The sequence below is a fragment of the Salvelinus namaycush genome, unplaced genomic scaffold (assembly GCF_016432855.1).
Source record: "Salvelinus namaycush isolate Seneca unplaced genomic scaffold, SaNama_1.0 Scaffold37, whole genome shotgun sequence".
Taxonomy (NCBI): Eukaryota; Metazoa; Chordata; class Actinopteri; order Salmoniformes; family Salmonidae; genus Salvelinus; species Salvelinus namaycush.
Window position 1 is genome coordinate 126,544 of NW_024060674.1, and position 27,220 is coordinate 153,763.

The 27,220-nt window shown below is 43.8% G+C and overlaps 2 protein-coding genes across 2 annotated transcripts in view; both read left to right on the plus strand.

Moving 5' to 3' along the window:
• LOC120040636 (cytochrome b-c1 complex subunit 2, mitochondrial-like) lies at positions 1–7,506 on the plus strand. Its single transcript, XM_038985717.1, has 3 exons — positions 1–1,025; positions 2,350–2,503; positions 7,158–7,506. Exons 1-3 carry the CDS (start codon positions 946–948, stop codon positions 7,239–7,241), a joined length of 318 nt encoding a protein of 105 aa, XP_038841645.1. The 5' UTR covers positions 1–945; the 3' UTR covers positions 7,242–7,506.
• Positions 7,507–11,343: 3,837 nt separating this feature from the next.
• The window catches only part of LOC120040635 (uncharacterized protein C16orf52 homolog B), a 38,289-nt gene continuing 22,412 nt past the window's right edge, over positions 11,344–27,220 (plus strand). The window contains exon 1 of the mRNA XM_038985716.1: positions 11,344–12,398. Within this exon, the coding sequence (XP_038841644.1) occupies positions 12,293–12,398 (106 nt within the window). The 5' untranslated portion in view covers positions 11,344–12,292. The remainder of the gene's footprint in view (positions 12,399–27,220) is intronic.

Consider the following 27,220-nt stretch of genomic DNA (forward strand, 5'->3'; position numbering starts at 1 on the left):
CTGCGTGAGGGACGGTGTTCGTTTGATAGGGAGCCAAGCTAGTGGGCTAATCGGGGAAAGCATAATCACCACCTCTCCTAGCGGCTTTAATAATATCGTATTTCCATATAAAGATTATGCGAAAGCCGCCGACCCTGATCGAGCTGCCTTGGTTCCTACTTCGCTATGTCGGTAACAGAGCTTGCTAGCTAGCGGTCTATTTACACTACAGATGCTATTCCAGCAGCGGAGAAGAAGGGGGCATGAATAAGCAAGAGGGAGGATGGGTTCTCGTTTTCCTGACGGCTAGCTAGCCTTAGAGCTTCGCTGAAAACAAGGACATACTGAAGGCACAGCATTATTAGATTATTTAGTACCTCTGTCTGACGGAGTTTTGTTCGTAAAATGGTTTAAAGTACTTCTTCAAATGGGGGTTCGGCCGTCAAGCACCCTCTCTGGGTTGTTGTTCGGCACACGGAGTTCGAATGTGGGAAATAGCTAGCTAGGTGGCTAGCTATCCTGCTAGTCTCAATAACCAAATGCTGCTGCTGCTACCGTGCAGCTCCGAGCGAGAACACCAGCGACTGGAGACTTGGGCCCTGACGTTGCGCCAGCTCCTTTTGCTTTATCGGAGGAAGATTCGGGTCGAAAAGATGGTAGTTTGAGATGTGATTTTTTTTCTCCGTTTTTGGCCATATGTAAGTCGAATGAAGGTGTGTTGATTTGCTGTTGCTGCCATCTCCAAATTAATAATGACAGGCTGAACCTCCAAACCAGTTGAATCTATTTTGAAGGGGGTGAGGTGGACCAATAACTATCTAACGGAAACAAATATTTAAAAACTGTATCTCTGAGGTCTAAACTCCTTGGTCTTACCTGGAACTCTAAGCCACGTCTTTCATATCTGCTAATTTAAAGCACACAGACTTGAGCTGCAAATATGGATAAATTAACAATTATATCAGGATGTCTGTTTCTGGCAGCGGATATCTTTGCAATCGCAAGCATTGCAAACCCCGACTGGATCAACACAGGCGAATCTGCAGGTAATTGGGGAATTATTGAACTCTTACCTTTGACATTGACCACTGTATTTTCCTTTTAATGTTACAGCTTCACTGATGGAATGATTCCCCTTTGCAGATTGTAGGGCTGGCTATACGTTATACATTCATTGAAGCCTTTACCTGCTGCTGCATTCATCATCCACAGAACAAAGATCCACCCTCTAGCAATGTTTACATTACATATCAGCAGGGGTATCTTGTCCCCTCTGCAACTCAGTCGTTTGTTCTATGTTCCTCTGTGATTTGAAACACTGGGCTACTAATCCAAAATAGGGATGCATAATGAACATATATAAATTATATCACATGTAGATATTATTTTAGGCCTATATAATATGTTATTGCTGATATATTGGGGGGGACACAGAAATAATTTGATATGTTGTATTCTCTACTACACTCTTTCCCATGTATTACGTAAGGGTAGTGTTGTAATGATTTCATATTAGCAAGACCAAGAAGCACTACTCACTAATTTCTTGGCGGCGGTTTTTTATTTAGTAGATAGAGCTGTCATCAGAGCAATTGGCCACGTCAATGACCACTTTGAGGTCAACCCTATGGGTCAATCGACAGACTTGATCAACTGTAACAAGTGTTGAATACAGGCTTCCTGCTGGCCTCCCGAATGCCAGTTGGTCTTTTTCTGTTGACAAGCCTCAAAACTTATCCACATGCCATTAATAGGCTGATGCTCTTCTTTGTACCCACCCCCACCCACGACGATGACGGCTTATAGTAGGAACTGGGTCAGGAAGGGTTCATGTACCAATGTGAAAGCAATGTAGCCTGTCAGCTGCTGCAGCAGAAGCAATTTGTTTTCATTGCCCTATTTTCTAAGAAGAAAAGGGATGGATGTTTTCAAAACACTGTTTCTGATGTGTGTTCACTGTCTTTATCTTTCAATTGGACAGTGTCCACACACACTCTCACTCAAATAAGCCTTCTATGACAATAACATTCATGTTTTGTCTTTAAAAACGACTTGACAATATTGACACCCTTACTGGAAATGAAGAGTAGCTAACTCATGTTCGACAGTAAATAACATTGTAATTACATGTAATTTGAAAGCATGCTGAGTTGCTTATGGACCTCACTTTGTGCATGGGGGCATTGTCATGCTAAAACAGGAAAGGGCCTTCCCCAAACCAATCTTGGCGCTGACTCTCTGTGGTTTTATTTTTATTTAACCTTTAACCAAGCCAGTCAGTTAATAACTAATTATTATTTACATTGATGGCCTATAATACCTTCTTGCCCTGATTGGACCTTTGACCCTGTCCCCCCTCTTACCTGGTAGGAAGCAGTTGAAAGCGGAGTACCTGATGTCCATGGAGAGTTCTGAGGGCCTGCTGGAGGAGATGGGGGCCCAGGCTCTGTCCAGCGGAGCCTACCACTCACCAGAGACAGTTACCCAGAGCATCGACTCTGTCAGCCACGCAGACGTCGTCAACGTGAGTACACTTCAACATTCACTACTGCTAGGGCAAGAAGGTCAAGGCCTACCTTTAAACTCAGTGCCTCTTTGCTTGACATCATGGGAAAATCAAGACATCAGCCAAGACCTCAGAAAATAAATTGTAGACCTCCACAAGTCTGGTTCATCCTTGGGAGCAATTTCCAAACGCCTGAAGGTACCACGTTCATCTGTACAAACAATAGTACGCAAGTATAAACACCATGGGACCACGCAGCCGTCATACCACTCAGGAAGGAGACGCGTTCTGTCTCATAGAGATGAACATACTTTGGTGCGAAAAGTGCAAATCAATCCCAGAACAGCAGCAAATCAAATCAAATCAAATTTTATTTGTCACATACACATGGTTAGCAGAAGTTAATGCGAGTGTAGCGAAATGCTTGTGCTTCTAGTTCCGACAATGCAGTAATAACCAACAAGTAATCTAACCTAACAATTCCACAACTACTACCTTATACACACAAGTGTAAAGGGATAAAGAATATGTACATAAAGATATATGAATGAGTGATGGTACAGAACGGCATAGGCAAGATGCAGTAGATGGTATAGAGTACAGTATATACATATGAGATGAGTAATGTAGGGTATGTAACCATAAAGTGGCATAGTTTAAAGTGGCTAGTGATACATGTATTACATAAAGATGGCAAGATGCAGTAGATGATATAGAGTACAGTATATACATATGAGATGAGTAATGTAGGGTATGTAAACATTATATTAAGTGGCATTGTTTAAAATGGCTAGTGGTAAATTTTTACATAATTTCCATCAATTCCCATTATTAAAGTGGCTGGAGTTGAGTCAGTATGTTGGCAGCGGCCACTAAATGTTAGTGGTGGCTGTTTAACAGTCTGATGGCCTTGAGATAGAAGCTGTTTTTCAGTCTCTCGGTCCCTGCTTTGATGCACCTGTACTGACCTCGCCTTCTGGATGATAGCGGGGTGAACAGGCAGTGGCTTGGGTGGTTGTTGTCCTTGATGATCTTTATGGCCTTCCTGTGACATCGGGTGGTGTAGGTGTCCTGGAGGGCAGGTAGTTTGCCCCCGGTGATGCGTTGTGCAGACCTCACTACCCTCTGGAGAGCCTTACGGTTGTGGGCGGAGCAGTTGCCGTACCAGCCCGACAGGATGCTCTCGATTGTGCATCTGTAGAAGTTTGTGAGTGCTTTTGGTGACAAGCCGAATTTCTTCAGCCTCCTGAGGCTGAAGAGGTGCTGCTGCGCCTTCTTCACAACGCTGTCTGTGTGGGTGGACCAATTCAGTTTGTCCGTGATGTGTACACCGAGGAACTTAAAACTTTCCACCTTCTCCACTACTGTCCCGTCGATGTGGATAGGGGGGTGCTCCCTCTGCTGTTTCCTGAAGTCCACAATCATCTCCTTTGTTTTGTTGACGTTGAGTGTGAGGTTATTTTCCTGACACCACACTCCGAGGGCCCTCACCTCCTCCCTGTAGGCCGTCTCGTCGTTGTTGGTAATCAAGCCTACCACTGTAGTGTCGTCCGCAAACTTGATGATTGAGTTGGAGGCGTGCATGGCCACGCAGTCGTGGGTGAACAGGGAGTACAGGAGAGGGCTCAGAACGCACCCTTGTGGGGCCCCAGTGTTGAGGATCAGCGGGGTGGAGATGTTGTTACCTACCCTCACCACCTGGAGGAGGCCCGTCAGGAAGTCCAGGACCCAGTTGCACAGGGCGGGGTCGAGACCCAGGGTCTCGAGCTTGATGACGAGTTTGGAGGGTACTATGATGTTAAATGCTGAGCTGTAGTCGATGAACAGCATTCTCACATAGGTATTCCTCTTGTCCAGATGGGTTAGGGCAGTGTGCAGTATGGTTGCGATTGCGTCGTCTGTGGACCTATTGGATCGGTAAGCAAATTGGAGTGGGTCTAGGGTGTCAGGTAGGGTGGAGGTGATATGGTCCTTGACTAGTCTCTCAAAGCACTTCATGATGACGGAAGTGAGTGCTACGGGGCGGTAGTCGTTTAGCTCAGTTACCTTAGCTTTCTTGGGAACAGGAACAATGGTGGCCCTCTTGAAGCATGTGGGAACAGCAGACTGGGATAAGGATTGATTGAATATGTCCTTAAACACACCAGCCAGCTGGTCTGCGCATGCTCTGAGGACGCGGCTGGGAATGCCGTCTGGGCCTGCAGCCTTGCGAGGGTTAACACGTTTAAATGTTTTACTCACCTCGGCTGCAGTGAAGGAGAGCCCGCAGGTTTTGGTAGCGGGCCTTGTCAGTGGCACTGTATTGTCCTCAAAGCGAGCAAAAAAGTTATTTAGCCTGTCTGGGAGCAAGACATCCTGGTCTGCGACGGGGCTGGTTTTCTTTTTGTAATCCGTGATTGACTGTAGACCCTGCCACATACCTCTTGTGTCTGAGCTGTTGAATTGCGACTCTACTTTGTCTCTATACTGGGACTTAGCTTGTTTGATTGCCTTGCGGAGAGAATAGCTACACTGTTTGTATTCGGTCATGTTTCCGGTCACCTTGCCCTGGTTAAAAGCAGTGGTTCGCGCTTTCAGTTTTACGCGAATGCTGCCATCAATCCACGGTTTCTGGTTTGGGAATGTTTTAATCGTTGCTGTGGGTACGACACCGTCAATGCACTTTCTAATGAACTCGCTCACCGAATCAGCGTATTCGTCAATATTGTTGTTGGACGCAATGCGGAACATATCCCAATCCACGTGATCGAAGCAGTCTTGAAGCGTGGAATCAGATTGGTCGGACCAGCGTTGAATAGACCTGAGCGAGGGAGCTTGTTGTTTTAGTTTCAGGACCTTGTCAAGTTGCTGGAGGAAACAGATACAAAAATATCTATATCCACAGTAAAACAAGTCCTATATTGACATAACCTGAAAGGCCGCTCAGCAAGGAAGAAGCCACTGCTCCAAAACCGCCATAAAAAAGCCAGACTACGGTTTGCATCTGCACATGGGGACAAAGATCATACTTTTTGGAGAAATGTCCTCTGGTCTGATAAAACAAAAATAGAACTGTCTGGCCATAATGACCATTGTTATGTTTGGAGGAAAAAGGGGGAGGCTTGCAAGCCGAAGAACACCATCCCAACCGTGAAACACGGGGGTGGCAGCATTATTTTGTGGGTGTGCTTTGCTGCAGGAGGGACTGGTGCACTTCGCAAAATAGATGGCATCATGAGGTTGGAAAATTATGTGGATACATTGAAGCAACATCTCAAGACATCAGTCAGGAAGTTAAAGCTTGGTTGCAAATGGGTCTTCCCGAATGGACAATGACCCCAAGCATACTTCTAAAGTTGTGGCAAAATGGCTTACGGACAACCAAGTCAAGGTATTGGAGTGGCCATCACAAAGCCCTGACCTCAATCCTATAGAACATTTGTGTGCAGAACTGAAAAAGCGTGTGCGAGCGAGCTGTCCTACAAACCTGACTCAGTTACATCAGCTCTGTCAGGAGGAATGGGCCAAAATTCACCCAACTTATTGTGGGAAGCTTGTGAAAGGCTACCTGACATGTTTGACCCAAGTTAAACAATTTAAAGGCAATACTACCAAATACTAATTGAGTGTATATAAACTTCTGACCCACTGGGAATGTGATGAAAGAAATAAAAGCTGAAATAAATCATTCTCTCTACTATTATTCTGACATTTCACATTCTTAAAATAAAGTGGTGATCCTAACTGACCTAAGGCAGGGAATTTTTACTAGGATTAAATGTCAGGAATTGTGAAAAACTGAGTTTAAATGTATTTTGCTAAGGTGTATGTAAACTTCCGACTTCAACTGTATCTATTCACATTCGATATACGCTAAGTGTGTAAAACATTAGGAACACCTTCCTAATATTGAGTTGCACCCCCCTTTGCCCTCAGAACAGCTTCAATTCATCGGGCATGGACTCCACAAGGTGTCAAGCATTCCACAGGGATGCTGGCCCATGTTGACTCCAATGCTTGTGTCAAGTTGTGTCAGTTGGCTGGATGTCCTTTGGGTGGTGGACCATTCTTGATACACACAGGAAACTGTTGAGTGTGAAAAACACAGCCTCGTTTCAGTTGGTGACACTTAAATTGGTGCGCCTGGCACCTACTACCATATCCTGCTCAAAGGCACTTAAATATTTTGTCTTGCCCATTCACCCTTTGAATGGCACGCATACACAATCCATGTCTCAAGGCTTAAAAATCCTTCTTTATCCTGTCTCCTTTACTTCATATACACTGATTGAAGTGGATTTAAATAAGTGATCATTGCTTTCACCTGGTCAGTCTATCATGGAAAGAACAGGCGTTCCTAATGTTTTGTACACTCAGTGTATGCCTGTGAATTTTTATGGTGAATATATTGCCCCCTTGGCTATGGGGGTTGCAGTCTGTATGTGCCCCTAAATCCTTTCTTTCCCTATCTTCCAAACTATACCTCCATCTGTACTATAAAATAATAATGTTTGGGTAAAGTGATCGGAACGCCATTCTTCAAGTAAAAAAGAAAGGGGGAAAAAAGAAATATATGACTAAAATTTTTGAAGACTGATTTCTGTGTGACTTACATTTATTTATAGCAGGTCAGCTGGGGACACAGAAGGGGAATAAGGGACAATGTGACAAGTGTATTATTTTGTTTTCCCAGGCTGCGAGAAAGTTTGTGGACGGCAAGAAATCGATGGCAGCCTGCGGACACCTCGCCAACACACCCTTCGTGGATGAATTGTGAAAAGAAACAAACCATAAACAATGAAACAGTTATTTAACATTTTAACCTGGGCAGGTTGTGCCTGGCTGCTTACTCCAGAAAAAGGAACCTGGTTCTGATATGAAGCCCATGACTTCATCTCACAGTAAACGATAATCCTTTGTTAACAAATCATGTTAACGTTTGTTCTGCAATAATTGTACACAGGTATCAGGAATAATTATTATTTTTGTTGTCAATTTCTCTGTATATTTGATGTAAATTCATTAAATGGTCTATCTACAGTTATGGCAGTCTGATTTGATCACCAAGATGAGTGAGTAATGATATATCTTTGATGTTATTCCGCCCAGCTGCTGCAGGGGGAGAAGAAGAGCCTTGAAAATCTGTTGGAGCTGCTACATCGGCAACATTTTGCATCTATTGTAGCAGCCAGGTATGTTAGAATTAGGGGAAATTGTGGGGGTATTGTTTATATACTGAACAAAAATATAAACGCAACATGTTTCATGAGCTAAAATAAAAGATCCCAGAAATGTTCCATATGCACAAAAAGCTTATTTCTCTCAAATTGTGTGCACAATTTTGTTTACATCCCTGGTAGTGAGCATTTCTCATTTGCTAAGATAATTCATCCACCTGACAGGTGTGGCATATCAAGAAGCTGATTAAATAGCATGATCATTACACAGGTGCACCTTGTGCTGGGGGCAATAAGTCCACACTAAAATGTGCAGTTTTGTCACACACCACAATGCCACAGATGTCTCAAGTTTTGAGGGAGCGTGCAATTGGCATGCTGACTGCAGGAATGTTCAACAGAGCTGTTGCCAGAGAATTTAATGTTTATTTCTCTACCATAAGCCACCTCCGTTTTAGAGAATTTGGCAGTACGTCCAACCAGCCTTTCAACCGCAGACCACATGTAACCACATCAGCCCAGGACCTCCACGTCCGGCTTCTGCACCTGTAGGATCGTTTGGGGGGTCAATTTATTTCAATTGACTGATTTCCTTCTATGAACTGTAACTAAGTAAACATTTTGAAATTGTTGCATGTTAAGTTTATATTTTTGTTAAGTATATTGATCGATCTGGAGTTTGGTCAAACACGTTATCAAAAATATTGCACAGCAAAAGCAGCCATTAAGAATAACAGCTATGGCTAGAGAGATAGGGGCAAAAAAGGCCTTGATGACTAAACATGACAAAACAACACAGATCACGACTGGATGTCAGTGAATCATGTATTCAAGGAACGTAGTGAATAATAAAGCTACATATCCATGTGGTTCTATTTAGGTTCAACATGTATTGTCCATTGGAGGTGGTGGAGGGTGCTTGAATCAGTGATTGACTGACTGTGGTAACAGGGAAATGCACTAATATACCCCCTGTGCCATTAATGCCATGAAGGCTATAGTGTGGTGTCCTCTGAGAAAATCTAATCTTATTAAACAAATTAAGAACTTTTTTTCTCTTCAAATGGGTATAGATTTGATTTTATTAGGATCTCTTTTAGTCCTCATTTGGACTAACCTTCCAAGAGTCCTGAAACATGAATACAATTCATAATACAAACACATTTTAACATATAACACACTGTCAGCTAAGGACCTCTTCCACTATTAGAATGTGTGTTCATGTCATTCTGCTTGGTCAGCCGGTGGGACCTACAATTGAGTGAATATGAACACACAGGATATAATTTTTCCAAGTTGGGTCTCCTGCATATTCTATTGTCAATTTAGGGTCGTGTTCTGTAAAAGCTTAGATCATACAGGCAAGCAATACAAACTCAGCAAAAAAAAGAAACGTCCCTTTTTCAGGACCCTGTCTTTCAAAGATAATTCATAAATATCCAAATAACTTCACAGATCTTCATTGTAAAGGGTTTAAACACTGTTTCCCATGCTTGTTCAATGAACCATAAACAATTAATGACCATGCACTTGCGGAACGGTCGTTAAGACACTAACAGCTTACAAACGGTAGGCAATTAAGGTCACAGTTATAAAAACTTAGGACACTAAAGAGGCCTTTTTACTGACTCTGAAAAACACCAAAAGAAAGATTCCCAGGGTCCCTGCTCATCTGCGTGAACGTGGCTTAGGCATGCTGCTAGGAGAGGACTGCAGATGTGGCCAGGGCAATAAATTGCAATGTCCGTACTGTGAGACGCCTAAGACAGCGCTACAGGGAGACAGGACGGACAGCTAATCATCCTCGCAGTGGCAGACCACGTGTAACAACACCTGCACAGGATCGGTACATCCGAACATCACACCTGCGGGACAGGTACAGGATGGCAACAACAACTGCCCGAGTTACACCAGGAACGCACAATCCCTCCATCAGTGCTCAGACTGTGCGCAATAGGCTAAGAGAGGCTGGACTGGGGGCTTGTAGGCCTGTTGTAAGGCAGGTCCTCACCAGACATCACCGGCAACAACGTCCACTATGGGCACAAACCCACCGTGGCTGGACCAGACAGGACTGGCAAAAAGTGCTCTTCACTGACAAGTCACAGTTTTGTCTCACCAGGGGTGATGGTCGGATTCGCGTTTATCGTCGAAGGAATGAGCGTTACACCGAGGCCTGTACTCTGGAGCGGGATCGATTTGGAGGTGGAGGGTCCGTCATGGTCTGGAGCGGTGTGTCACAGCATCATCGGACTGAGCTTGTTGTCATTGCAGGCAATCTCAACGCTGTGCGTTACAGGGAAGACATCCTCCTCCCTCATGTGGTACCCCTCCTGCAGGCTCATCCTGACATGACCCTCCAGCATGACAATACCACCAGCCATACTGCTCATTCTGTGCGTGATTTCCTGCAAGACAGGAATGTCAGTGTTCTGCCATGGCCAGCGAAGAGCCCGGATGTCAAATCTATTGAGCAAGCATGGGACCTGTTGGATTGGAGGATGAGGGCTAGGGCCATTCCCCCCAGAAATGTCCTGGAACTTGCAGGTGCCTTGGTGGAAGAGTGGGGTAACATCTCACAGCAAGAACTGGTAAATCCGATGCAGTCCATGAGGAGGAGATGCACTGCAGTACTTAATGCAGCTGGTGGCCACACCAGATACTGACTGTTACTTTTGATTTTGACTCCCCCCCTCTTTGTTCAGGGACACATTCCATTTCTGTTAGTCACATGTCTGTGTAACTTGTTTAGTTTATGTCTCAGTTGTTGAATCTTATGTTCATACAAATATTTACACATGTTAAGTTTCCTGAAAATAAACGCAGTTGACAGTGAGAGGACGTTTCTTTTTTTGCTGAGTTTATGACAACTGGGTGATCTATATATTCTCTCCAAAGCAGAAACACATTGGGTAAAAACTGGTTGAATCAAAGTTGTTTCAACGTTATTTTAACCAAAAAATGTAATGATGTTGTGGAAAACTGATTGGATTTGCAAAAGGTCATCAACTTAAAGGTATTTTACACCCTACTTTTAACCTAAATTCAATGACAGGGTGACATTTTGGTTGATTTCACATTGAATTCACGTTAGTTAACAACACAACCAAATGTGCATCAAAACTAGCCGTTAAACTGACGTCTGTGCCTAGTGTGAAGACTCACATTGCTGAGACTGCTGTGTTGAGTGGGTGGGAGGGAGGTTACTTTCTGCTGATTGCTTTGCTGCTCTAATGGAGATAGTGGAAAGCGCTGACCAGCAGAGTACTGCTCTCTGGCACACTCCTTTGATAGATCAGAGGATTTGCTTTGACCTTAACTACAGCAAGTGACAGTGAGAATAAACTAAGGCATCTACAAATGCTTTTGTTGGCAAAAATGTGTCACAAAAAGGTAATCATACAAACATTTCAGATTGTCCCCCCCATCCCATCACTCCTATCTTGGGGACCACTTTTATCTGGTAGAATGGACACTTATTCAAACATGGGATAGGGAGCCTTTGAGTGTTAAAAGGAAAGGCGTTACTTCTTCCTCTGATGAGAATAATAAACGGTTTGATGAATGTCATGTCCTTCTAAATGAGTGGTCTCATCTACCCCCTCTGCATGGTCCCATCTGTCTGAAACGTCTCTCACGCCAACGATCTCGCGAGACGATAGCGAATGCCCCCTGTGTGTGTGCGTGTGTGTGTGAGAGAGACAGAGTGGGCTGTTGTGTCTGTGGAACGCACTGCGTGAGGGACGGTGTTCGTTTGATAGGGAGCCAAGCTAGTGGGCTAATCGGGGAAAGCATAATCACCACCTCTCCTAGCGGCTTTAATAATATCGTATTTCCATATAAAGATTATGCGAAAGCCGCCGACCCTGATCGAGCTGCCTTGGTTCCTACTTCGCTATGTCGGTAACAGAGCTTGCTAGCTAGCGGTCTATTTACACTACAGATGCTATTCCAGCAGCGGAGAAGAAGGGGGCATGAATAAGCAAGAGGGAGGATGGGTTCTCGTTTTCCTGACGGCTAGCTAGCCTTAGAGCTTCGCTGAAAACAAGGACATACTGAAGGCACAGCATTATTAGATTATTTAGTACCTCTGTCTGACGGAGTTTTGTTCGTAAAATGGTTTAAAGTACTTCTTCAAATGGGGGTTCGGCCGTCAAGCACCCTCTCTGGGTTGTTGTTCGGCACACGGAGTTCGAATGTGGGAAATAGCTAGCTAGGTGGCTAGCTATCCTGCTAGTCTCAATAACCAAATGCTGCTGCTGCTACCGTGCAGCTCCGAGCGAGAACACCAGCGACTGGAGACTTGGGCCCTGACGTTGCGCCAGCTCCCTTTGCTTTATCGGAGGAAGATTCGGGTCGAAAAGATGGTAGTTTGAGATGTGATTTTTTTTCTCCGTTTTTGGCCATATGTAAGTCGAATGAAGGTGTGTTGATTTGCTGTTGCTGCCATCTCCAAATTAATAATGACAGGCTGAACCTCCAAACCAGTTGAATCTATTTTGAAGGGGGTGAGGTGGACCAATAACTATCTAACGGAAACAAATATTTAAAAACTGTATCTCTGAGGTCTAAACTCCTTGGTCTTACCTGGAACTCTAAGCCACGTCTTTCATATCTGCTAATTTAAAGCACACAGACTTGAGCTGCAAATATGGATAAATTAACAATTATATCAGGATGTCTGTTTCTGGCAGCGGATATCTTTGCAATCGCAAGCATTGCAAACCCCGACTGGATCAACACAGGCGAATCTGCAGGTAATTGGGGAATTATTGAACTCTTACCTTTGACATTGACCACTGTATTTTCCTTTTAATGTTACAGCTTCACTGATGGAATGATTCCCCTTTGCAGATTGTAGGGCTGGCTATACGTTATACATTCATTGAAGCCTTTACCTGCTGCTGCATTCATCATCCACAGAACAAAGATCCACCCTCTAGCAATGTTTACATTACATATCAGCAGGGGTATCTTGTCCCCTCTGCAACTCAGTCGTTTGTTCTATGTTCCTCTGTGATTTGAAACACTGGGCTACTAATCCAAAATAGGGATGCATAATGAACATATATAAATTATATCACATGTAGATATTATTTTAGGCCTATATAATATGTTATTGCTGATATATTGGGGGGGACACAGAAATAATTTGATATGTTGTATTCTCTACTACACTCTTTCCCATGTATTACGTAAGGGTAGTGTTGTAATGATTTCATATTAGCAAGACCAAGAAGCACTACTCACTAATTTCTTGGCTGCGGTTTTTTATTTAGTAGATAGAGCTGTCATCAGAGCAATTGGCCACGTCAATGACCACTTTGAGGTCAACCCTATGGGTCAATCGACAGACTTGATCAACTGTAACAAGTGTTGAATACAGGCTTCCTGCTGGCCTCCCGAATGCCAGTTGGTCTTTTTCTGTTGACAAGCCTCAAAACTTATCCACATGCCATTAATAGGCTGATGCTCTTCTTTGTACCCACCCCCACCCACGATGATGACGGCTTATAGTAGGAACTGGGTCAGGAAGGGTTCATGTACCAATGTGAAAGCAATGTAGCCTGTCAGCTGCTGCAGCAGAAGCAATTTGTTTTCATTGCCCTATTTTCTAAGAAGAAAAGGGATGGATGTTTTCAAAACACTGTTTCTGATGTGTGTTCACTGTCTTTATCTTTCAATTGGACAGTGTCCACACACACTCTCACTCAAATAAGCCTTCTATGACAATAACATTCATGTTTTGTCTTTAAAAACGACTTGACAATATTGACACCCTTACTGGAAATGAAGAGTAGCTAACTCATGTTCGACAGTAAATAACATTGTAATTACATGTAATTTGAAAGCATGCTGAGTTGCTTCAGTATGCCTACTCAGCAATGGCCTCAGTAACCTATTCCTGGTAGGCTGTGCCATCTGCCTCACTCCTGCTTTGTTGATAACAGTCACACCTGCAATTAGCCTACCACAGCAAAAGTGCTGGTAAGTGTAGGGTTGCATGCATTGCAAACCACCCATCTTAGTGTTTCCCCTTGGATTTTTGTTCAGCAGTGGTGGCAAGGGTAGCGTTAGGGCAGAGACATGCAAGCTGTTCCCATAGACTTCCAGTCGTTGAGCCAACGACTATCCATTTAAAAGCGAGTCTCAGACGATATTGATTATAAACAACACATTTTTTTGCAGTGGTGGCAACAATTAACAGTGGTGGGCCACCCCTGCTAAATGAATATAGGGAAAACAATGTCATAACCGATTCCAATTTAATAATGTTTTAATTCTGGACAATTTATTAGACTTTCCAAGGCGCAACTCAGGCTGCAATTGGCCGAAAGGTTTTGGTTTGGCTGCTGGTTTTAGTATAGCGGTGCAAACGACCATCCTCTCATATCTCCCACTGTTCTCACTTCCTCTCCCCAGTCTCCCCTGCTGTTTCTTTGATGATGATGGTGAGTCTTTTGTTGGGCTCTGTTTATGAGATGGAAAGACCGTTCTTAACATCCCGTCTCTGAAGGCTAGCACCAGGCTTAGCTTTTCTCACCCAGGGATTTACAGTCACAAAGCCTGCGTTTGGTGTCCTGTGCTTCTCATCATACCCTCCTGGTTTTGTGACAGGCTGCGGGTGTTAGGTGTTATCGGTCCAATTCATTATAGAAGTAACTCAATATAGAGACGAAAATTGCCAGCACATTGGCAGCCTTTTAATGGATCGCAGAACAAGTATTTTGGTCAGGGTTGGCCTTTGTGACGCATCATAAGAATTTCCCTCTGTCATCATGGTTTGATTGTGATGTGTTTGTAGACATAGTGGTTAGCCTAATTGCTCACCACAATGTGGGAGATAATTGTAGATCTTACACTCAACAAGCACATTAATGGAAGTGATAATGTTATTTGTTGAGCTGATTTATTTTTGGATGAAGGGAAAGCAAGCATACATGCTGTTTGTTTAGTCATTTTTTTTCTTCTTCTGTTCTCAATTTATACTGGCGTAATTTGCCTAACACACCCTCACTTCTTTAATGCCTGTACAAGTAACAAATAGACTATGCGCTATTTGCCCCTAAACAACATTGCTATAGGAGAAAGATTTTAACATAAAAAAAACAGTAACAAGCAAAGAGCTCTATCATCAGTCTTCAGCCTCTGCTTTTGATGAAGTCATCTGAATGTAATTTATGAGACTGAATGTATTATTGGTTGTAAAGACATTGTGTGACCAATGTGAATATTGCTTTAATCTTCATCTGTCAGTTTCAGTTTCTCTTAGCGTAGCACAAAGATGCAGACATGGCATTTAGCAAAGCATTAAATCATCCGCTATCCTTTATTTAACTAGGCAAGTCAGTTAAGAACAAATTCTTATTTACAATGACGGCCTACCCCGGCCAAACCTAGACGACGCTGGGCCAATTGGGCGCCGCCCTATGGGACTCCCAATGACGCCCGGATGAGATGCAGCCTGGATTCAAACCAGGGACCAGGGTGACACCTCCAGCACTGAGATGCAGTTCCTTAGACCGCTGCGCCACTTGGGAGCCCACTGTAGCCTTGCCAGCATCAGTAGAACATGAAGAGAGAGATTCCACCCTGTCAAACATTTACGTCTTCCATGGTAGAATCATATCTGTTCATCACTTAGTAATTAACCTGCCTTCTCTGAAGAGTAATCAAGTGACAAACAATTACAGAGATTGTTTGTCACCGAGTGGGGCAGCGGTCTAAGGCACTGCATCTCTAACACACAAAGGATGCATTTCAATAGCCTAAAGTGACCAACTCTGATGGTCTCCTCTACTCCATCTTTACTGAGTGCACTGGCTAGGTCAGGGCTTCCCAAACTAGGGGTTTTGAAAATGGGGTTGCGAGAGAAAATGTGCGCTTGCTTCATAGAACCAGGGTTATGTCATTAACCTAGATGCGGTTTTAATAAACAGAGTGGTTTATGTTGGGCCCTATGGTTTCCGTGATGCTGAAAACGCACACGGAATCGCGGAATTTGGTAATAAAAATGGAATCAACTGTAAAACATGGAAGATTGCAGAATTTTCCATAATTTGGCTGAAATTGAAAATGATTTCATAATTGTAAAATTACAGACGAGTAGGCCTAGATAAATAATTCAGTTTTCGATTGGGGTGATTTGGGGGGTGGGGGGGGGTCTGTCGTGCGTGGGACCCTTACGTCACCTCACAACCTGGCTGTCACTTTGAGAAACATGTCAGAGGCCGTCTGAGATGGCCAAGTCGTGAGATGGCCAAGTCGTCCCTAACCCCTAAATTCAGAGCAGAGCAATAACCAAAGGACTATTATGAGTCAGGCGATAAGCTGTTCTGCAAATTATGTCAACATACTATTGATTGGACCCGTAAAAATACATGTGATGACCACTTAAAGTCTAAAGCCCATGTGAAGAACAAGGAAAAGCACCGTGTTAGCCAGAGCATGCCTGGCTCAAACAACCATTACTAGTGCAAGCTCATCAGCAGATTCAAGACGAGAATTTATTCAGGACTTTGTGGCTGTGTTCGCGCCGAGTCGGACATCCGCTTAGAAAAGCTAGGAAAGCTATGGCCGTTTCTAGTGTGAAGCACTGCAAACAAGAAGGAGCCTCTGCCAACTCACCTGCCTCGTGTGTTCGACCAACATATGACTGCCGTTCTACAGAAGATCCGTGGGAAGAAGTTTGTGGTGGTTGTTGATGAGACAACAGATGCAAGGGATTGCAGCGTTCTAAACATCGTCATTGGTGAGTTAACTTAACAGCCTATTAATAAAGCGTTGCAATAGCCTACATTTACATTCTGCAATGTGAATTGTCCGCATGCAAATTGTGATATTCCAAACGACGAGCTTTCGTGGTGAAATATAGCAATGCATAATGTCAGCAGCTGTCTGCCTCTTCATCTAGCTAACTATCGCTGAATCTATATTGTGTTTAAACTTGAAATTTAAATAACACTTATTTTGTCACAATATTATTTTAGGTTAAAACAAAGTTTTTCCTTATCTTTCATTGCAGGTGTTGAAAACCAGTACTTTCTGGTGGATGACATTTTCATGGACAGAAGCAACTACTCCACGTTTTCCCAGCTGTACTAGCCTCCCTCCACAGCAACCATCTGGACCTGAATGGACAGAAGCAACTACTCCACGTTTTCCCAGCTGTACTAGCCTCCCTCCACAGCAACCATCTGGACCTGAATGGACAGATGCAACTACTCCACGTTTTCCCAGCTGTACTAGCCTCCCTCCACAGCAACCATCTGAACCTGAATGATGCCTGGGCAGTGGTCACAGATAATGCCTCCTACTGCCTGAAGGCATACAAGGAGGTTCTGAAAGGAGTGATGCCCAACAGTGTCCATGTAACCTGTCTCTGCCATGTCATCAATCTGGAGGGTGAAACCTGGCAGCACTACAAATACTTCTCTGAAGTTGCATCACTTGGGACATGGATGAGATCTGTCTTCTTCAAGAAGCCTGCCAGAAATAGAAGATGGGTGAGCTTCCTCATTATGAAGGAGTTTGTGCAGGCCAAGGCTCCTCCTGGAGCAGTGAGCTCCAGATGGAATAGCTCATTTGAGGCAGTGAAGTAACATGCAGAGCATGTTCATCTGTACAGAGAGTTTTTGTTGGCAGAAAAGTCATCATCCCAAGCAGTCACAAACATCCTCAGCTAGCTGGAAACAGAGAAGGTTGCTGCATTGTTGCCTAGATTCTTGCATACATTTTTGTCATTTATAATGAAACACTTAGTAGAACTCTGTATTGAAGCACTTGCCATGATAAAAAATTGTGAAATGTTGTGTTGCATCATTACAAATGTACTGTTTCCCTGTACTATGCCCAAAAGCCGTTAGAACCGAGTGGACAAGACCAGGCACTAAATCAGACTGGGAAAAGAACATCATCAATGATGATGTCCTTTTCTACACAGAAGATCATCCAACATTATTGCCTGATGAACTTCTGAACTTCCCAATACCTTTGATGCATTTCAGTCACTTCATACTGTCATAGTCCAAACAAAAAAATTAAATAATGGCAGTTGATTACATAACTTTATTTTTTTTACATCGCGGGGTCGCAATTATTATTATTTTTATATCAAAATGGGGTCACGGCCCAAAGACTTTTGGGAACCTCGCAAGGTTAAAGCCATATGGATAGACAGCCATCCAGGAATTCACCTGTTCGGTACAGGTGGAGGATAGGAGACGAGGAGAGGAAGCCACTTTAGACTATTGAGCTACACCCACTGTATGTTTTATTTTATTTAACCTTAATTTAACTAGGCAGGTCAGTTAAGAACAAATTCTTATTTACAATGATGGCCTACCTTGGCCAAACCCAGACAATGCTGGGCCAATTGTGCGCCGCCCTATGGGACTCCCAATCACGGCCGGTTGTGATACAGCCTGGAATCAAACCAGGGTCTGTAGTGACGCCTCCAGCACTGCCCACACACATTCCTCATCGTGGGGGATTATGGATCGGGGTGAAATGTCACCCAGACACAATCATAGTGGAATTTGCCCCTATGCTCAGATCTAGGATCAGCGTTAAACCTGAACCATTACTATATAATAACAAAAAGCAAACCTGATTTGGGATCAGTGGCGGAGGACCTCATGGTGGTCAAAGTGTAGAGAAACAGAAATGCCACCCAGGCCAATTAGTAGGGACGCATGAAGATGTTGCCCACCGACACTGATCATAGGTCAGATTTTTGTAACCTCTTAATTAACTGATGTAGGTACAGCTAACTTATCTGTGTTAGCGTTAATGGAACCAGGATTTTGATTTTGAGCTCCTCATTGACTCTTAGGGAGGTGCCCTTATTATGGTGCCTTGATTTCCTACAGGAGAGCTCGGCAGCTCTAAACACCCCTGTAATTGGAACCTTGAGTCAGATACCTTGAGCGTGTAATATACAGAAGAAGGGTTGAGTCTCCTCACTCAACACAATGCCACAGCTGTGTTTCCTAAATGGGTTACTGTACACCTGTCTTTGGTCACGGCTAAAGATCATTCTAATGAAGGAGATAACATTATTGATTTGTAGTTGAACAAGACCAATTGTAAAGCCTGGAAGTGAGGAAGTCATAAGTAGAGCCTGGAGTTTCTCCAACCCTGACTACGTGACCTGACTAGGAACAACTCCTGGCCCAGGGCAACACAGAGACGTTTGGGGACCACGACAACCACTGGCACAAAAGGAGGAGAAATGTTGGCTCTCCAGCTGAAAAGACCCTGTCCTCACCTCTGTGTGACGTTCCCAGGCAATCACAGTAAACTTAATTTCCTGCCTGGGCTTCTACACAAAGCCCATTATTACTGGCAATGTCAGTGTCACGGAGACAACTGTGAATCTGCCCGCAGCACTCTGCCCTCCTGTAGATCCTGTTGTCTTCAGAGTGTCTCTGTCACCATCTGAATGAAAATAGATGCACACACAGTGAGATTAAAAAGGGTCACGGTTCAGATATTAAAAAGGGTCACGGTTCAGTATTTAATGTTATTTTGTTTTCTTGACTGATTAGCAAATGCGATATGCCATCTCTCACCATGTTATCCTACAACTAGACTTGATGATGAGATCCTCGCGTCACCTTCCAGCTGTCAGACATACAGTGGGGAGAATTTGATACACTGACAATTTTGCAGGTTTTCCTACTTACAAAGCATGTAGAGGTCTGTAATGTTTATCATAGGTACACTTCAACTGTGAGAGACGGAATCTAAAACAAAATTCCAGAAAATCACATTGTATGATTTTTAAGTAATTCATTTGCATTTTATTGCATGACATAAGTATTTGATACATCAGAAAAGCAGAACTTAATATTTGGTACAGAAACCTTTGTTTGCAATTACAGAGATCATATGTTTCCTGTAGTTCTTGACCAGGTTTGCACACACTGCAGCAGGGATTTTGGCCCACTGCTCCATACAGACCTTCTCCAGATCCTTCAGGTTTCGGGGCTGTCGCTAGGCAATACGGACTTTCAGCTCCCTCCAAAGATTCTCTATTGGGTTCAGGTCTGGAGACTGGCTAGGCCACTCCAGGACCTTGAGATGCTTCTTACGGAGTCACTCCTTAGTTGCCCTGGCTGTGTGTTTCGGGTTGTTGTCATGCTGGAAGACCCAGCCACGACCCATCTTCAATGCTCTTACTGAGGGAAGGAGGTTGTTGGCCAAGATCTCGCGATACATGGCCCCATCCATCCTCCCCTCAATACGGTGCAGTCGTCCTGTCCCCTTTGCAGAAAAGCATCCCCAAAGAATTATGTTTCCACCTCCATGCTTCACGGTTGGGATGGTGTTCTTGGGGTTGTACTCATCCTTCTTCTTCCTCCAAACACGGCGAGTGGAGTTTAGACCAAAAAGCTCTATTTTTGTCTCATCAGACCACATGACCTTCTCCCATTCCTCCTCTGGATCATCCAGATGGTCATTGGCAAACTTCAGACGGGCCTGGACATGCGCTGGCTTGAGCAGGGGGACCTTGCGTGCGCTGCAGGATTTTAATCCATGACGGCGTAGTGTGTTACTAATGGTTTTCTTTGAGACTGTGGTCCCAGCTCTCTTCAGGTCATTGACCAGGTCCTGCCGTGTAGTTCTGGGCTAATCCCTCACCATCCTCATGATCATTGATGCCCCACGAGGTGAGATCTTGCATGGAGCCCCAGACCGAGGGTGATTGACCGTCATCTTGAACTTCTTCCATTTTCTAATAATTGCGCCAACAGTTGTTGCCTTCTCACCAAGCTGCTTGCCTATTGTCCTGTAGCCCATCCCAGCCTTGTGCAGGTCTATAATTTTATCCCTGATGTCCTTACACAGCTCTCTGGTCTTGGCCATTGTGGAGAGGTTGGAGTCTGTTTGATTGAGTGTGTGGACAGGTGTCTTTTATACAGGTAACAAGTTCAAACAGGTGCAGTTAATACAGGTAACGAATGGAGAACAGGAGGGCTTCTTAAAGAAAAACTAGCTAGGTCTGTGAGAGCCGGAATTCTTACTGGTTGGTAGGTGATCAAATACTTATGTCATGCAATAAAATGCTAATTAATTACTAAAACATCATACAATGTGATTTTCTGGAATTTTGTTTTAGATTCCGTCTCTCACAGTTGAAGTGTACCTATGATAACAATTACAGACCTCTACATGCTTTTTAAGTAGGAAAACATGCAAAATCGGCAGTGTATCAAATACTTGTTCTCCCCACTGTAAGTAGGACTATCATTTCTTGCAGGAAGCATATTGTGTCTTCTATAGATTTCTATCCAAGACAAAAAGCGTGGTCAACTTGATGATCATTTCAGCACCGTTTTGATTGGGACAGCACCATCACGCTTTGAAACAAGCATGGGGGCATTATCTGAATATCTGTTTAGAAATTATAGATTGCTATTATTTTTCTTTCGGTATCATGAGGAAGATACTCCAAATGTAACAGCCTACGCCTGCTCCCTAACAAAGCGGAGCCAGGGTAGGAAAAAAAGATAAAGGGTGCAAAGGTTCATCCAGGTCAAATGTGAGATTTCTTTACATGATCGGAAAGAGCAGATTCTAATGTTTTCTAAAGCACATACAGGGCCTTCAGAAAGTATTCACACCCGTTGACTTTTTCCACATTTTGTTGTGTTACAGCCTGAATTTGAAATAGATTACATTTAGATTTTGTGTCAGTGGCCTACTGTCACGACTTCCGCGGAAGTCGGTCCCTCTCCTTGTTCGGGCGGCGTTCGGCGGTCGACGTCACCGGCCTTCTAGCCATCGCCGATCCACTTTTCATTTTCCATTTGTTCTGTCTTTGTTTTACACACCTGGTTTCAATTCCCCAATTACATGTTCATTATTTAACCCTCTGTTTTCCCCATGGTTTTTGTGCGTGATTGTTTTATGTATGTTCGGCCCGTTATTGTGGGCTCGGTATTACGACATGTTATTGGAATATTTGAGTAAAGTTACTTGTGTTAGGGCCTCCCGGGTGGCGCAGTGGTCTAGGGCTAGCTGTGCCACCAGAAACTCTGGGTTCGCGCCCAGGCTCAGGTCCATGGGGCGACGCACAATTGGCCTAGCGTCGTCCGGGTTAGGGAGGGTTTGGCCGGTAGGGATATCCTTGTCTCATCGCGCACTAGCGACTCCTGTGGCGGGCCGGGCGCAGTGCGCGCTAACCAAGGTCGCCAGGTGCACAGTGTTTCCTCCGACACATTGGTGCGGCTGGCTTCCGGGTTGGATGCGCGCTGTGTTAAGAAGCAGTGCGGCTTGGTTGGGTTGTGTTTCGGAGGACGCATGGCTTTCAACCTTCGTCTCTCCCGAGCCCGTACGGGAGTTGTAGCGATGAGACAAGATAGTAACTACTAACAATTCGATACCACGAAATTGGGGAGAAAAGGGGATAAAATTCAACAAAAATAAATAAATAAAAATTTACTTGTGTTACTCATCTCTGCTGTCCTGCGCCTGACTCCTCTGCACCAGCTACACCCAGACCACTACACCTACACACAATACTCCATAATGTCAAAGTGGAATTATGTTTTTAGAAATTGACAATTTAATTAAAAATGAAAAGCTGAAATGTCTTGATTCAATAAGTATTTAACCCCTTTGTTATGGCAAGCCTAAATAAGTTCAAAAACATTTGCTTGATTCACAAGTTGCATGGACTCACTCTGTGTGCAATAACAGTGCTTAACAGGATTTTTAAATGACCTCATCTCTGTACCCCACATGTACAATTGTCTGTAAGATCCCTCAGTCGAACAGTGAATTTTAAACACAGATTCAACTATAAAGACCAGTGAGGTTTTCCAGTGCCTTGCACAGAAGGGCACCGATTGGTAGATAGGTAAAACATATATATTGAATATCCCTTTGAGCATGGTGAAGTTATGAAATACACTTTGGATGGTGTATCAATACACACTACAAAGATACACACGTCCTCCCTAACTCTGGTGCCAGAGAGGAAGGAAACCTCTCAGGGAATGTACCATGAGGCCAATGGTGACTTTAAAAGAGTTACAGAGGTTTTTGGGGGTCTGTGATAGGAGAAAACTGAGGATGGATCAACAACATTGTAGTTACTCCACAATACTGACCTAAATGACAGATTGAAAAGAAGGAAGCCTGTACAGAATACAAATATTCCAAAATATCCATCCTGTTTGCACTAAGGCACTAAAGTAAAACTGCCAAAAATGTGGCAAAGAAATGTACTTTATGTTCTGAATACAAAGTGTTATGTTTGGGGCAAATCTAACACAACACGTCACTGAGTACCACTCTTTGTATTTTCAAGCATGGTGGTGGCTGCATCATGTTATGGGTATGCTTGTCGTTGTCAAAAACTAGGGATTTTTTTGGGATAAAAATAAATGGAATAGAGCTAAGCACAGGCAAAATCCTAGAGTAAAACCTGGTTGTCTGCTTTCCAACAGACACTAGGAGACAAATATATATTTCAGTAGGACTGTAACTTAAAACACAAGGCCAAATATACACAAGTTGCTTATCAAGATGACATTTAATGTTCCTGAGTGGCCTGGTTTACAGTTTTGACTTAAATCAGCTTAAATCTATGGCAAGACTTGAAAATGGCTGTCTAGCAATGATCATCAACCAACTTGACAGCTTGATGAATTTTAAAAAGAATGTGCAAATACTGTACAATCCAGGTATGCAAAGGTCTTATAGACTTACCCAGAAAGACTCACAGCTGTAATCGCTTCCAAAGTTGATTCTATCATGTATTTACTCGGGTGTGAATACTTACCTAAATTATATATTGTTATATTTCATTTTCAATACATTTGCAGAAATGTCTAAAAACATGTTTTCACTTTGACATTATGGGGTATTTTGTATAGATGGGTGAGATATTTTTTGTGATCCATTTTGAATTCAGGCTGTAACACAACAATGTAGAATAAGTCAATGGGTATGAATACTTTCTGAAGGCACTGTACAGGCACCTACAAACACTCATGCGCAATACAATTTTTTTTGTTAGATGACAGCTATTTTATTAAAATATATGCCCACACACATCTGCACACCCCTACTCTCACTCATCACCTGTGCCGGCATGCGCTAGGGATATACATGTAAAAGGCTTGCCGGCAAGAATGTGGTAAAGATGGGCCTATTTGAAAGGGGGTCATGTAAACATTGCAAAACAATTACATGCAACATACTGTAAATCCTATGTGAAAGGGATATTAGTGAAGCTAAAGTGAAACAGTTTACTCTATACTCCTGCCCAAGTCCTTTTCTCATAGGCAAGATTTGAGTGCTACTTTTGGTGATACGAACACACAACACATATTGATAAGACAACAGATTTGAACATTTTTCAGATTCTCTGTATTTTCACACTGCTTAGAGATTCTAAGAGGCATAAAGACATTAGATTAACACCTCCGTTCCACAAATCCATGCCTGTAACCGAGGGGTACAACATCACCCTGAAAACACAGTGGAGGAGAAGCTTTGACATGAGCTATGAGAGAGAACAAAGTCCACCATAGAAGAAGACCACAAGGTGATAGTCGTGATAATTTCAGAAAAGAGAACAGCCAGCAAGGCCGTCATGGTGTGTATAAATTCTGTGTTTGTGTATGTGTGTTACAGCTGCGAAGGGAGAAAATGATTTACCTCTCTTATCTCTCTCACGCTCTGTCTCTCACACTCTCCCTCTTCTGTTCTATTCATCGGTGTGTTGACATGGACGGCTGATTGTCTCTCTCAGTGATAGGTCGTGTCGGTGGCTGTTTTTAGAGTGATTTCTGGTCTACTTCTAAATGGCAAAGCCAGCAAGCGGTGCCAAGCCCTCCCACTGCTGTGAAAATGTTCTGATCGTTGGACAAAACAACCTTTGCGCTGAGGTACAATTGAGGAAATTGTTTTTGTTGTTGTTTAAACAAAGCCGTGCCATCGAAAATGTGATATTTAAAAGCGTACATCTGGAAATAGCTCTTAATTTGGCCTCGTCCTTGTACAGCCAAAGCATCCCTGTTGCTTCCTTGCGTGCTATTGGGGCATAAGGTTTGGATAACTGTCTTGGTTAGCCTTGTTTTAGTAGAGCAAGCACAGTTACAGTAGGCTGTATGTGTGAATGTAGCAAGTTAATATTGATCATTAACCCTTACTTTACCAGATATGTTAACTGAGAACACATTTTCAACACCCTGTCCAGGGAAGAATTGCAGGGGAGTGTAGAGAGATTGAATGAGCCAGTTGAAGGTGGCCATGCTAGTATCAACAGCCAAGTTGGGACACTGCCACAGTAACATCACCTGTTTCTCTGTACCAGCTGTACCAGAGAGCAGAATCCTCCTCCACCATCTTTGTCTGCACTGACTGGGCGGCATCCTGTTTTAGTACATGGTCAGGGCATGAGGGACTAGGGGGAGAAAGAAGTGCTTGGCTGTTGAAAAGTATACTACCAGCTTCCTGCCCCTTCCCTTAACAAGCGCTTTTATGTTGTTGTGTTAAGTAAAACTGTGTGTGTAAGCGTCTGTCCTTTTGTCATGGAACGAATATGGAGAAACTTGTCTTCTGTAAACGTTGTTTGGAAAACTTATGCAGTGGTAACTAACTTCAGACCTGAGCTATGTGTTTTCCTACCTTTGAAGTCCACCTTTGAAGACTGTATGTAGTGTTTGTTTGTGTACGGATATTGAATATGCAAGCCAGTTTGTGTGTGTGTTTGTATACGTCTCTGGAATGAATGTGTGTATGTATGCGTGTCTTTACCTGTGTGTGTGTGGCTATGTAGTCTGAATTTGTGGGTGTGTGTAGTCTACTTGCGTTTGTGTGTGTGGGGATAGTCAACACTACAGTCTACCTTCCCCTGCAGCCTGGTGATGTAAGTACAAGAACGGCCGGGCTGTTAAAACCTGCAGTGGCTGCCTGCCACCTCCACCTCCATACTTCCACCCAGCAGAGTTTAGAGGCCTCCTGCTCCACTCATCCCTCCAGTGCTGCCTGCTGTCTTGCTAACAGTAGCTAACACCTCTCTGCACCTACACTAATGACAGCATCGCCATGCTCTCCCATGCTCAGGACCAACTCACACAGCCCTCATTTCCTCTCATTTAGACAGACTGGGCGAGAAGCAGTAATCTAATGGAGATAGAGAGAGGGGGTGAGAAACAGTGATCTCACTCAAAGAAGAGTGAATACGGATGGAGGGAAAGAAGGAAGGAACATAGAGAGAGAGAAGCTGTGATAAACAGTGAGACGTCAGGATGGAGAGAATACAGAGTGAGGGGACGGGGATCAGTAGAACACATGCAGGGACACAGAGATGGGCAGAGAGAAACAGATTTGAGCTGTGTGAATACAGAGAGAATAGAGGGGAGGCACATGGGAGACGGTTAGCTAGAGACACGGGGATCCATGGAGATTAGAACTGTTAATAATGTTTTTATGGGGACTGTCAGTATCTGTGTGAAGAGGCTGTATTATTGTGTGGGACAGTGTATGAGTGTCTGTGTGTTACTGGTTGTTGTGCTCTGTGTGTATATCTGGATGTCTGTCTCTACACAGCAGCAGCAGCAGTGGTGGGTCTTGCTGTACTCTTCACCAGCTCTGCTCTGCGGTGGGCTGGGGGGAAATGAGGCGTCGCTCCGTTGCTCACACTTTTCATTTTAGATTCCAGCTTTATTTATCCAGATGTGTAGTCTCACGGAGTGTGTGTGTGTGTGTGTGTGTGTGTGTGTGTGTGTGTGTGTGTGTGTGTGTGTGTGTGTGTACATTTCTGTAATTTGTGTCAGAGTACCATGTTTTTGCATGGCGTGTGTGTGTCGTGTCCAGTGGTGTGTGTGCCATGCCGTGCCTGCCTGCCTGTTGTAAGGCAGGAATTCCACTGAGAGCTAGTGAATCAGCAGGAGGCTGGAGGATCCAGGGGGAAATGGCCATAAAACAAGATTATTAGTGCTATCAGAGCCCGCTGATGTTCCACACACTCACACACACACTTCCCGTCCTCAGACAGGTTCAAGGTTACAGTACCCAGGCAGGAATATGTGGCCTACTTCCCTTCAGAAATAGGCTCTTGGGTAAGCTCTAGTGCTCTGGTGGGCGTTCCAGGTGCCATTTTAGTCTGCCTTGCTCTGACCTCCTTTCTTTAGTCTAAAGGCTGAGTAGTTCCAACGTCTTCCGGTTGACAGAAGAACACGTTGGCCCCAGTGCAGACTGCACAAGGTAATAATGGCCTTCTAGAATGTTGTCATTCTTGGATATAGCCTATTTTAGAATATCCAGGGCTAGAATTCTAGAATATGTTGATTATATAATCTCAAAAATGTTCTCTATTGTTCTAGCACATGAAAGCATTCTCCAGCAGAGGAGCATTAGGCCTACATAGTGTTTGTAGGTGTGGTTAGGGAAGGGTTGAGGCTGTGTTTGCTTGTTATTGTAGAGGCGGTGTTGTGCTGGCCTGCTAGCTGTTATAAAGGGGACAGGATTTCCTCTGGACTGATGGCCAGTGGACTGTTTGGCTCGCTGTGGGATACCAGAGGAGAGGAGACCCGCCCTGCCCCAGTGCAAGAGGAGA

Coding starts and splice junctions, on each gene's coding strand:
- LOC120040636 (XM_038985717.1), top strand. CDS start 946: ATGTCTGTTTCTGGCAGCGGATATCTTTGCAATCGCAAGCATTGCAAA. Junction 1,026..2,349: donor CAACACAGGCGAATCTGCAG/GTAATTGGGGAA, acceptor CTTACCTGGTAG/GAAGCAGTTGAAAGCGGAGT. Junction 2,504..7,157: donor GCCACGCAGACGTCGTCAAC/GTGAGTACACTT, acceptor TTGTTTTCCCAG/GCTGCGAGAAAGTTTGTGGA.